This window comes from Orbicella faveolata, unplaced genomic scaffold, assembly GCF_042242905.1.
Source record: "Orbicella faveolata isolate gen_17 unplaced genomic scaffold, um_ofav_v1 contig_4, whole genome shotgun sequence".
Classification (NCBI taxonomy): domain Eukaryota; kingdom Metazoa; phylum Cnidaria; class Anthozoa; order Scleractinia; family Merulinidae; genus Orbicella; species Orbicella faveolata.
The window spans coordinates 8533324-8545000 of NW_028301569.1; the positions used below are offsets into that span (position 1 = coordinate 8533324).

Below are 11677 nucleotides of genomic sequence, written 5' to 3' on the forward strand. Positions count from 1 at the left end.
GGAGAGCAAGAAAATGTATCATTACTGCATCATTCTTAGGTGCTTTCACTCTTACCATGTTGATACAATGCAGTTTTATTAACAAATATTCTCTTCAATCGAGCTTGATACTTTGATAGCAATAGTGTTATGTACAATAGCTGATTAAATAAGAAAACTTACTTGTAAAAAGTCCTTGCATAAAACATATGCCAACTCATGTTTTATATGTAGTAAGAAATAAAATTTTACAAATTCATACATGCTAGTATGAAGATACAATGTAAGTTGACTATGAAATAAAAATATTATTACCACAAAACATGTAAAAATTCTGTTGGTGTACATAGCTAGAAGTCCCTGTTTACATTTGATTGACGGTCCTAGAACTGTAGTCCATGGATCATGGGGGCTTCCTGTTATCAGGGCATTCTGTTGTCTTGTCACACAACGAGCGTTAGGTAGGAAAGATTGCGTGACAAGTCGTAAGGAAGCTGTGTACATACGTGTAAGAGTCTTCTTCAGAATCTTAAAAGGTAAAATTAAAGCAACTTTGTAGTGTCTTCATGTTCCTTGTTATCTTCATAGTCTTCCATAAAGCTCCTTTGTCAAGGCAGCTTTTGTAAGTTGTTCTAAAATGTGGTCTGTGTAGCTAGGATGAACAATCTTGAGCTTTCCTTCAGAAGCAATATAAGCAATAGCTGTCCTCACCCTTGTTAGAGGTAATCCTTCCAAATTGATTCTAAAATGATGATAAAAGTGAGATTCTAAAGCCTTGAGAAATGTCGTTGATTCCTCTTCTGTAAAAATTAGCGAGTTGTTACTGTGAACACTCTCCCAAAGGTCTCTGGCGTCCTTCTTGTCAATGCTGAAAAGAATTCTGCTAAGACCGCTTACTGAAGACGCGTCATAGCAAAGCTCAATCGGTGCAGATTTTCCAGTGGAAGCCATTCCAGCCCAAAGTGAAAAATACCAACCAAGATCGAGGGATGAAAAAGTCATAGGCGTAATCCTACAGTCAAACTTGCTTTCGAACCAGCTGATCAAACTTCTCGCAAGATTCACGGGCCCGTTGATTAGACAGATCGGTAGACAAGTAAAGCTATCTTGAAGTCTGCTGCTCTGTTCTTCTTCGTTTCCAACAGAGCAAAGCACTGTTGTCAAACTCGGAGAAATCGATTTTGTTTGGGTAGGTTTCGAGGTGTCAAAACTGTAAACGACAATTTTAACAGCTGAAAATTTTGTCCCTTCAGCTGAATGATCTTTAAAAACAGAGAAATTTGCCTTGAATCTTCTATCTTTCAAGTCACCGCTTTCTTCAATGAACAGTTGTTTCTCTGTGTCTAATTGTAAATTCGCGGACAGTTGTTCTCCGTAACTTTTCAAAGCAGCCTTGTCCTGGCGAGCAAAGTTGTAAAGGGGTGAAGTCTGGTAAACTCGAAGCGTTTTACCCACAATCTCTTGAACGGGACCTTTAGCTTGTTCGTAACTTTCTTCCGTTATTGAAATGAGACTTGGTGATCTTTCGGAAACCTTTGGAGTTGATACACTTCTATCGATTTCCCTCGTAGCTTCACGTGATCGAATGTTTTCTCTGACTTGTGTACTTTCTGGCTGGCTTCGCGAAGTGCGGCCTGTTTTTGGTGTTTTCATGTACGGTGTGTGCCTTCTTGAAAGCCAAGGCGTGCGAGCAGACTTACTGCTGTTTCCGGCCCTTGAACCGGAGCGAGTAGACCTGCCTTTTCCAGTAAACTTTGCTTCGGACGGTGTTGACAAACCCTCCGCCATTTTGCAACGAATTTTCAAATTTTCCGCGTCCGTTCGTTTGCATGGTTACCAAGCACAGCACGGACAGAAGGAACGGTTACCAAAGCGTCTGACACGAAAGCGAGGTGCCTCTGCCACGTTGAGTTTTCAGAGTGGTCAAAAATGGTAAGATCTGAATTGTTTTGGCACTTTCTTGCATTATAATTTCTCCTTCCGGGCAGCTTTGTAGCTGGTAACCTGTTGTTTGAATGTGGGATTCTTCTTTTCTACCATGAAGGTTTCGGTGTTGAATACAGTGGATACCTCGCATGAGGATATGATCGTAAGTAACTAACAAGAAATTGCCACTTTCTGAGAAAATCTAAGCTTACTTAGTTTGAAATTCTTGGTTGATTTCGCCTGTTGAACTTCAGACTAGGGGGTAATATACCAGAACACATGTACAGCTGGATAACTGGCCTATTTGCCTTTTTACGTAGACCTTTGATCCAGTTTAAAATTTGGTTCTTAGCTCTTTAAATTATAGTACTCTTTTGGCTTTAGCAAGCTTATTATTTTTCGAACTTAGAACGCAGCTAATAAATTGTGACGTTTACAAAGGATCAAAAGAATTGAATATTTCGACAAAATGGTTAACTGTGATATAATTGGCAGTGAAACTTGTTCATGTGCAGGATTTTACTCAGAATACTGAAGCTTAACATTACATGGATTAATCATTCCATGGTCAGATAGTTCCAAGTCAGATTATTGTACCACAATATAGTCAGATTGCTCCACTCATAAAAAGCCAAGGAAATTAAAAATTATTACAAGATGAAAATGTAAAGAAATACATCATAGATGATGTTAAGTTGAATTTTCCTGAATTTTCAAAGTTTTAACTGCAAAATTAATCCTCTGATCACTTCTCAAACTCTTTTTTTTGTCTCTTGTTGTCTATAGCATGATGCACAAATGGATTACTATGGCAAGAAGCTTGCAACATGTTCATCTGACAGGACAGTGAAAATCTTTGAAATAAATGGAGCAACTCAAACTTTAGTCACTACTCTGAGAGGGTAGGTATCATAAAGATTTACTTGAAATTGAATGATGATAATTTTTGGAAGAGAGTTTTTGTGACATCCAGAGTAATCAGTGGTGAGGCTATTTAGTCAAAGCCAAAGGCTGTAGGCTGATAGCACTTATGTTGCTCTGCGAGCAGAGACTCATTTGATCTTCCTGAAAAAATTGGGAAGAGTAAGATTGCTGGAGACTCTGCTTGCAGGGTACACTTACAATGTACATGCACCAAGACCGTCGGTTGATTGTTTTGGCTATCAAGAAAAACCAAATCCGATAATTGTTTTATTGCACATTGTTACAGAGAAAACGTGGGTCTGACTTGTTTTCGGTTCTGAGTAAAATAATTTTAGTCTTAGCTCTGAATGGAGCATTATTCAGTGTAAAACTCAAACCTAGACTGCTCTACCTATGAGGCCACTGGGTTATCACAATCATAATTAAGTATAGTATAAAACCACACTATGTATAAGATGGAATCCAAATTTTTTGAACCTCCAAGGAAAACGAAAATTGGTTCAAAAAATCAGATAGTTTGAAAAATCGGGGGTAAAATTACAGCATTTGACTAAGGTGAGGAAACAACGTTTGGTTCGAGTTATCGGGAGGTTCAAAAAACTGAGGGTTTGAGAAATCGAGATTCACTGTAGTAATATTTTAACAATATTTTCAGACATGAAGGCCCTGTCTGGCAAGTTAGTTGGGCACATCCTATGTTTGGAAATCTCTTGGCTTCATGTTCTTATGATAGGAAGGTGAGTGTATTTAAGAAGCCATCAGACAAATCTAGCATTGTAATATTTTGAGTCCTGCAAACATCAGGGATTTCTGTACACAAACGTAATTGCCAGCATCATGTTGAATTCTTTGAACTATTTTAGTTCGCTTTGCCACATGCCCAGTTATTAATAAATAGTAAGGATTTAGTTGCTAAAATTTATTACTTTGTGTGTTGAAAGTAAATTTTAAGGCAGTTTTTTCATTGATAATAATATCAAAATTAATACCCTTGTCATTTGCAAGAGGAACAACAGAAAATTGGTGGCAAACTTAGAATGTTAAACTTGAAGCATCACACAAAATTACATGTATGGTAAATGTCATGCACTTCACCGATGCACCACGTACACTTTGTATGTAAACATGTACTGTGATTGTCATAAACCATGTTATCTCATTCAGGTTATTATTTGGAAAGAAACTAGCAATGGATGGGCAAAACTTCAAGAATTTTGTAATCACGATTCTTCAGGTAAACAAAATAGATTCAGTCAGTTAGTCAATCGGTCAATCAGGTAGTCAGTCAGTCAGTCAGTCATACAGACAGTCAGTCCTACAGACAGACAGACACACTCTCAGACAGTCAGACTTACAATGTAGACAACACTTCTAAGACTACAGGAGGTTCCGTCAAGTTCAGCAGTAATGTTGTTTAATATTATCGTAAGTAACAGCTGTTGATCATAGTTTTATAGAATTAGCACATTATAGTAAGTAAAGTAAGTAAGTAACAGACCTTTCCTCCATTCTAACAAACAATAGCGTCAAGTCGAGGTCAGGGTGGACGAAAATACAGTAAATGTATGAAAATGTCCACCCCAACCTCGCTCTTGTGCTGTTGTTCGTACACACTGAAGTGGAATGCGGGAAAGGTCTATTCTTTATTTAACATGACCACTCTGCTTAGCTAAAAAGCTTCTTTACAGGATACCCACTCAAAATGTCAAACGGTGATAAAAAGCAATTGCAGCATTTTTTCCTTTACTGATCTAATTTGATCTTGTTTCAGTGAATGCTATATCCTGGGCTTCTCCAGACTATGGCTTGATGTTAGCTTGTGGTTCATCAGATGGCTCTATCTCAATTTTAAGTAGTTCAGGTTTGTGTTTTGTTATTTTCTTCAAGAGTGGAATCTTTTGTTCCAGATTCCAAATTCTTAAAGGCCATGTTGTTTTCATTTTCAGGTGATGGAACGTGGGAAACAAAGAAAATAAATAACGCACATACGGTAAGTTTGATAATGCTTAAAATGTCACTGATTCTGCCGTGAAGAGTAGAACAAACATTCTTACACACTGAATGACATTTGTCTGCCACACAAGGTAACAGCACTTTATTAACAAACAACAAACCCGAAAACAGGATTTACAAGGACTAATGGATGCGACATATGCAACATCAAAGCCTAAGCCACTAGGCAAAAAACAGAACATCAACAATACTTAGAATGTATCAGATGAGCGCAGACTGGCAAAGGAAGGGTGGGTGGGAAAAGCTGTTGCTCGTATGGCAAGAAACAAAAAACTGAGTCATGAGACCTAGCATGACACGTAATATATTCCTAACTCAGGCCCAGCAGCTGCTTCAGTGTGTGAGAACCTAATTACTCACCTCTTTTGCAAGCTCAGCCGGTGAGAAATCCATGTCCATCTCTTTTTAACACTCATTGCTCAGTTTGTCTTGATCTGCTCACTGTTATTAGCTGTCAGGATGTAGCAGATGAGTAAGAGTTAGTCTTGGTTCTGTTCACATGCAAGGTCTAAATTTATGATCTTGTGTGTTGTAATGATCAAGTACATTATTGTTAATAAGCCTGTTCCAAATTAAAGTTTCTTTACATGTGGGGTGCATTTACATTAGTAACAGTTGTCATAACAAACTTGTATTATTACATTAAAATTATTTTGTACTGTAGAGAAATGTGAGTAGGAGCTTAAGGTAACTGAGTTAAGATAGTAAGGTTCAGGTACATTTTGGATAAATCTAGATTAGTCTGTGACTGGTTCTAGAACAGAGATGGTTGCAAGCAGTGGTAGACCTCTTTGGTATCTAAATGTGTCAGAAACAGGTTCTGTACATCGTTGAGACTGGCCTGTTAAAATCACGGTCAGAGCCATTCTAGCTATCAAAAAATATTAAATATTAAATATATGATTTCTACTTCTTGTGTACCATTTTTCTGTCAGGTAAATGTCCCTTCAGATCTGATAACTCGTTTCTGATTATGATTGTTCTTTTATTTTTCTTGTTAAGATTGGTTGTAATGCTGTTAGCTGGGCACCTTCAGTCTCACCAGGATCATTGCTAGAGGTAATGAAAATGACAAGAGAATTCCTTAATTCCAGTTACTATAGCCCTACAGCCCAATTCTTCACTTGGAGTAATGGACAATGTGGAGCAAACCTTTTATTCATGTTCCATTTATTAAATTATTGTACATATAGTGAGAATTTTAGGCAATAAACCTTGCAAATAGAATTCTATATGTGCTATATTTCCACATGCGAAAAAAGCGATATGTCCAATCAGCTTCGCGTATAGCGTTCTTCCCATGTGAAAATATGACCAGTCACCATTCAGATTAGAATCACTCAGCCAATCAGAGTGAAGCACTCAAATGGCTTCTGAGAAGCACGGTCTTGAAATCAGTGCCCGCTTGAAGGTTATGTTTCGAGAACATGGCTTCGGCTTCCCGTTTTAGTTCACTTTCGGAAAAACAGCAGTGGAATATATCCAACATCTTGAGCGCTAGAACTTCAGTTTGAGAATCAATGGCCATTTAAGAAACCGAGGAAGTAAATTTAACATCAGAAAGTCAACAACATTCAAGGAGGAACATTCAAATTTAGACAGTGTGAGTCAGAGTCCGAATTTGTCTTTGCACAGCATGAAGTGTCGCCATTACATGATTAAATCTGAGAGTGATAAGATTTCACTCTATATGTATTTACGAATTCTCCCGTATTATATTTAAGCTTGTGTAGGCTCTTTGTCCGCCTTTTGCCAGACTGGAAAGCAGATGTATTTTTTATTACGCTCGGTCATTTAGATCAGTTTGGAATTTGTTGTTGTTCTGCATGTAAACTTGTGGTATCGGGAAAACTAAAACTGATTTGACAGATATGTTTAATTCTTGTCATATATACAATAAACAAATTACAACATAGAAAGTGCTTTGTACAGATTTTTATTCACTCGTTGAAAAACTTTGGAAAACTCACTTGTTCACTGCGCTCACTTGTTCGTTTTCCAAAGTTTTGCAACTCGTGAATAAAAATCTATATTTATTAATTTATTACCCATTAATTACTTGAAGTATAGAGTATTATGTATAATGTACCGGTAGTATAGAGTCAATGCTTGAAAAAAAAATGGCTGTTCCTTTGCAATTGTCTGGGGCAAGCAGATTTTCCTGCTGGGCAAGTAACTTTTTATTCTCACTTGCACAATGGGCAAAGGCCAAGACAAGTCATCTTTCAACTAAATAAAAGAAAGGTAAACTAACACTTGCCCAGGGCAAGCAAAATTTGAGAGCTGCTTGTCTGAAGGGAAGCTGGAATTCAAGTTTTTTTCTAGCCCTGAATTAGAGTAGAGAATTGCTGTCCACATACTCTTATTTAGTTTCTATGTCACAGTAAGGTTGTTCATATATGTACACCAAAAGTGTGCAGCAATATTTTGTCAACCTGCAATATTAATTATTCCCTCTAGCCATTATACTTGTAACTTGTACTCCTGATCACAGACGTGTTAGGCCTGATTTGCGCGGCAAGCCTTTTGCCTGCATGTGACATGTTTAAAAAAGACACTCCTGCTACACAGAATTGCTCTTCTTAATCAAACCTACAGCTAACAAACATAACAGTTCCATGTAGCTGTAAAGTCTCCCCGAACTCAAGCTATGTACAGCTTTTTCTTTTTAACTGGTTTTGAACACTTACATTGAATACCACAACTTGGTATTCAAGACATTGCTGCTAATGTACAATTTTGATTGACAGTGAAAACGTGTCTCTGACTGAAACATTTTCTGACATACTGTAAGTAATAGCTGTTATTGCAGTTCTCAATGGTTGACATATGCCACTCTAGAGAGTGTTACACAAGTTTTCAACCTTTTTGCCTTCGTTGTGTGCATTCTTAACAAAGAAAATACTAGTGTAGGCTCAACTGATATTATTAATTAATAACAGCCATTGTTTGCCGTCTTTAGCCTGGATCAAAGTCAAGTGGGTTAGTCAAAAGATTCGTCACCGGTGGATGTGATAACTTGGTAAAAGTATGGAAGTAAGTTACATAAGCATTGTTATTTTGATCTGTGACATTTGATTTTCCTTGACTGTTTACTGTGTCGTAATGCATTTTGTTTTTGGAATGTTAAAGAGAGGTTGATGGCCAGTGGGTGGAGGAAGAAAAACTAGAAGCACACAGTGACTGGGTTAGGGATGTTGCCTGGGCTCCTAATGTCGGACTTCCTGTCAGCACCATAGCAACCTGCTCTCAGGTAAAGCAGTCAGGAGTTGGAAATAAATATAAAGAGTGTTTGTCAATGACTGTTGTCGTAAAACCAAACCAAAGCAATGACAGTGGCCAATCACGACAAATGTAAGCAGCACGATGAATCCATGACAACTTGCAGCATGTGAACCTAATAAGCACCAAACTTGGGAAAATGTGTGTGAACAATGCACAGATTGGTTTTGATTTTGCATCTGATTGGTTCATTAGGTAGTATGACTCTTTAAAATCAATCACAGAGCATAGTAATGCAAAACCAAAGCAATTACCAGTTACTCTCAACATTCGGGTTACAACTGCTCTCTGAAATTATTTAGCAACAAAATGAAAAACTTGATGATTTTGTATCTTTATAATTCCGATGTTCCACCTACAAGGTCACTTGTCTGGTTGGCACTGGTATTAATAGGGAATTTATTACTTTAATTATTGAACATCATCCTAAGATTCCCGTTAGTCTGTTGCTATACTTAATGACATTTCCAAGTAATATATTCATATATTTGTTGGGCAGGATTGTCGCGTAGTAATCTGGACAAAAAATGAAGTTGGAGGAGGATCATGGACTTCAAAGGTAAAGAAACGTTTCTGAGAAGTACTTGGATGATCTCTAGAGGTTACAATAATTATTATTCTTGTTGAATCCCTTTTCATTGAGGTAACCATGGGTTGTTGCAATACATTTGCAGGTTTTAAAAAAGTTTGGTGATGTTGTGTGGCATGTGAGTTGGTCAGTCACTGGAAACATTCTAGCTGTATCTGGTGGAGACAACAAGGTAAACAGCAGTTCAGAAGTTCATAATGCAGCTTTAAGGCTGGTTTTCAATGGTACATTATCATTAGCGGACATTTGCAGATGCAGTATGTTGATAATTATTGCCTTAAACCATTTTGTTACACAAATGAGAATAGTGAAGTGCATTATTCCAGAGGAATACTCTATCAGTCAATCAATCAATCTTTATTTGTACTCAATCGAAATAAAATATTACAACAACACTCCACAGGAATGTTGTGGTGACATTGCAAATAATTGATGTAAAGGAGAATGCTCATGTATTGTCACACAACACCAGTGGAGAGAAGCATTGTGTGACAATCCAAATTTAAAAGGGATGCAAGGCAGGGGAGACCTTATTGTTGATGCCCATCTCTCTGAGTCTTTCTGAAATTTATGGTTTCATGATTAGGGTAACTGCATCTGTTTGAAAATATCAAAGCCAGGCAAATCTTGGTGGATATGTAGATGTAAACAATAGCCTCCATTTGGCATGAAATTATGCTTGCATATTTGTCAGTGGACATTGTCTGTTCCAAGAAGCAAACAGTTTTCAAACAGTTTTCTGAGAGCATGAACAGTGAGCTTTGAAGAACTTCAAATATTTTTTTTGCAACACATGCAGTTTTGAAAATTGGGTGATATCACTCAGATATTCTCCAGTTTTAGCCGGGGCATATTCAGTCACATGATGCGTTTAGACCAGTCGCGCATGAGCAAAAATATTTGAAGGATTATAACAAAATTAATGGTGAATATGTGCAACTTCAGTTTGTTACATTCCTTTTTGTTGCTGCTCACACAGCAGATTGTGATTCAAAGCTGAACGCACATTGTTTTCTTTCTGTAGGTGAGCTTATGGAAGGAGTCACTGGAAGGACAGTGGGTTTGTGTTAGTGATGTGTACAAAGGTCAAGGTCAGGAGCCTCAATGATGTCACAGTGATGTCACATAGCCTTATATAGACGAGGAACATTTTTTAAATAACTAGAGAGAAATTGTACATGATGCATCCAAAATACATTGGTCTTATTCTAAAGACATTGGTGGAGTTTGTTGGACAGCAGGCATGTTAAAGAACTGCAACTTTGGTTGGTCTGAAGAAGGAGTACAGGGCGCCTTACAATGCAGAGTCTCTTTTTTGTTGCAAATTTTATAAACGGTTGTGGAGTGGTCTATATTATCCATGGCTTGACTGGCAACATTAAATGTGACATGCTTGTGAAATGAAAAACCACTTTATTCTCTAAGTTGACTGCTAGAACGACATACAAGTAGTTATTACCTTCTTCAAAACTCCTCCTCTGTGCATAAACATTACTTGCTGTTGTTCACTGACCTGACGGTTTCTACATGTATAATAGTGAAATAAAACTGGTTTCTTATGCAGATGGAAACTTAGTTTTGACAGTGCTTGCCATTTTGGTGAGCTACCTTCAGAAATTCACCAGAAATGTAAAACTTGAACTCAACCAAAAAGAGTAATAAATGGATTGGGAGTAAACTAGAGGAGTGGAGTCCACCAGTAAATTTCCATTCCCTCCCCGGAGGAAACTTGCTAAAAAGGGGTTGTGTTCTTTATGTTGCACTAAATTCCCAGAACTGACATCAAAGAAAACGTACGAGATTCAGTAGGGAGAATTAATAATTTGACCTTGAGACTAAGAAGGTTACTGTTGAGTTACTAAAATAAATCTGACTGGTGGCTGTGAATAGAATTTAATACGGTATAGTTGGGGTTTCAATGCGATACATGGGGCGCTTTCCATTCATTCAACTAAAAAATACGGAACTTTTGACATGAAGACAAATTGTACAGAAATGTTCTTGAAAAATTTCCGGAAAATCCCAAAAATTGCTTATTTTTCGAAATGCGAACCATTCAACCGAAAAATCTGGAAATTCTGAGAAGAAAATCAAACGGAACGGAAATTCCCGGTGAGAACTTTGCGAAAATTTTTCGCATACCTCGCGAGGTTGTCCTCTTAAGCGGAAATTCCAGAAAATGTTCCATTTGTCACTGGAAATTTGTGGAAATGCAAACCAGAGTTTTCATCAATTGGAAAGAGCCCATGGTGTTCCATTCCCCACCAGAAATTTCCAGAAATTCAAACCAAAATTTTTTGTCGACTGGAAAGTGCCCATGAAGACGCTCGTGTCTACTGAAAGATAGTTTATGACAAGTAACCAACTCAGTTTATTCTAAAAATATTTTAACTTTAACTACTGTCCATTGATATTTCACTGATAATAATAACAAAGTTGTAGCTTGTTTGAAATACTAATTACAAAAGTACGATCGATCAATTATCGATAAATAATTAGTTCTTAATCTAAAACAGCACACAAGTCTTAGCAGTCTAATTTCTGAACCCAACCAACCCATATTCCGGAATTCCAAACAAGGTTGAATATCACGGTGAACCATTCCACTATCTAGGTATCTAGTCGGATAAATGTTTCACCCAAATGTATAGTCCGCGTTGCAGGCCTATTGCGGGGAAGGTTACCCCCATGCTATGCAGGCTACCAAATGTTGGTGTCGCTTTGAAGGGCAGCAATATGGCGAACGTAAAGTAATAAGAAACATCTGTTACTGAATTCTGCTATTAAAGCGGAAAGTTGTTACTCTGGAGCTCTGACAAATTGAAATAAATACTTTGTCTGATGCAACCACGGTTCAGTTAGCTGGGGCTCAGCCAGACAGGATTAAAAAAAGGTGACATTAAACTTTCATGTGACGGATATTTTTTCACTCTTTTTTTTCCTGCTATACTTTGGATCAAAAAA

The 11677-nt window shown here is 37.5% G+C and overlaps 3 protein-coding genes across 5 annotated transcripts in view; 1 reads left to right on the plus strand and 2 right to left on the minus strand.

Moving 5' to 3' along the window:
• Positions 1-56: 56 nt before the first annotated feature.
• Positions 57-1866, minus strand: LOC110062995 (centromere protein L-like). Its single transcript, XM_020769946.2, has one exon. It carries the CDS (start codon positions 1765-1767, stop codon positions 562-564), a length of 1206 nt encoding a protein of 401 aa, XP_020625605.2. The 5' UTR covers positions 1768-1866; the 3' UTR covers positions 57-561.
• On the plus strand, positions 1855-10276 carry LOC110062998 (protein SEC13 homolog). 2 transcript variants are annotated; one of them, XM_020769951.2, is made up of 13 exons: positions 1855-1911; positions 2024-2068; positions 2692-2807; positions 3485-3566; positions 3994-4063; positions 4601-4690; positions 4776-4819; positions 5845-5901; positions 7805-7878; positions 7975-8095; positions 8624-8683; positions 8799-8885; positions 9738-10276. In XM_020769951.2, the coding sequence occupies exons 1-13, from the start codon at positions 1909-1911 to the stop codon at positions 9819-9821; spliced, it is 933 nt and encodes a 310-aa protein (XP_020625610.1). In that variant the 5' UTR covers positions 1855-1908; the 3' UTR covers positions 9822-10276. The 2 variants fall into 2 exon arrangements, with proteins under 2 accessions (XP_020625610.1, XP_020625609.1); XM_020769950.2 differs by lacking the exon at positions 1855-1911 and having other exon boundaries at positions 1918-2068.
• LOC110062993 (uncharacterized) overlaps positions 10107-11677 on the minus strand; it is a 13066-nt gene continuing 11495 nt past the window's right edge. For both annotated transcript variants that reach the window (XM_020769941.2, XM_089276301.1), the window contains one exon: positions 10107-11677. This exon is cut by the window's right edge and continues 725 nt beyond it. In XM_020769941.2, the coding sequence (XP_020625600.2) occupies positions 11621-11677 (57 nt within the window). In that variant the 3' untranslated portion in view covers positions 10107-11620.

What these genes read in the sequence shown, in the direction of transcription:
- LOC110062995 (XM_020769946.2), bottom strand. Translation starts at nt 1,767, where the DNA reads ATGGCGGAGGGTTTGTCAACACCGTCCGAAGCAAAGTTTACTGGAAAA.
- LOC110062998 (XM_020769950.2), top strand. Translation starts at nt 2,018, where the DNA reads ATGAAGGTTTCGGTGTTGAATACAGTGGATACCTCGCATGAGGATATG. An exon ending in TTAGTCACTACTCTGAGAGG is followed by an intron (nt 2,808 to 3,484) that starts GTAGGTATCATA and finishes CAATATTTTCAG; the next exon opens with ACATGAAGGCCCTGTCTGGC. An exon ending in TTGTAATCACGATTCTTCAG is followed by an intron (nt 4,064 to 4,600) that starts GTAAACAAAATA and finishes ATCTTGTTTCAG; the next exon opens with TGAATGCTATATCCTGGGCT.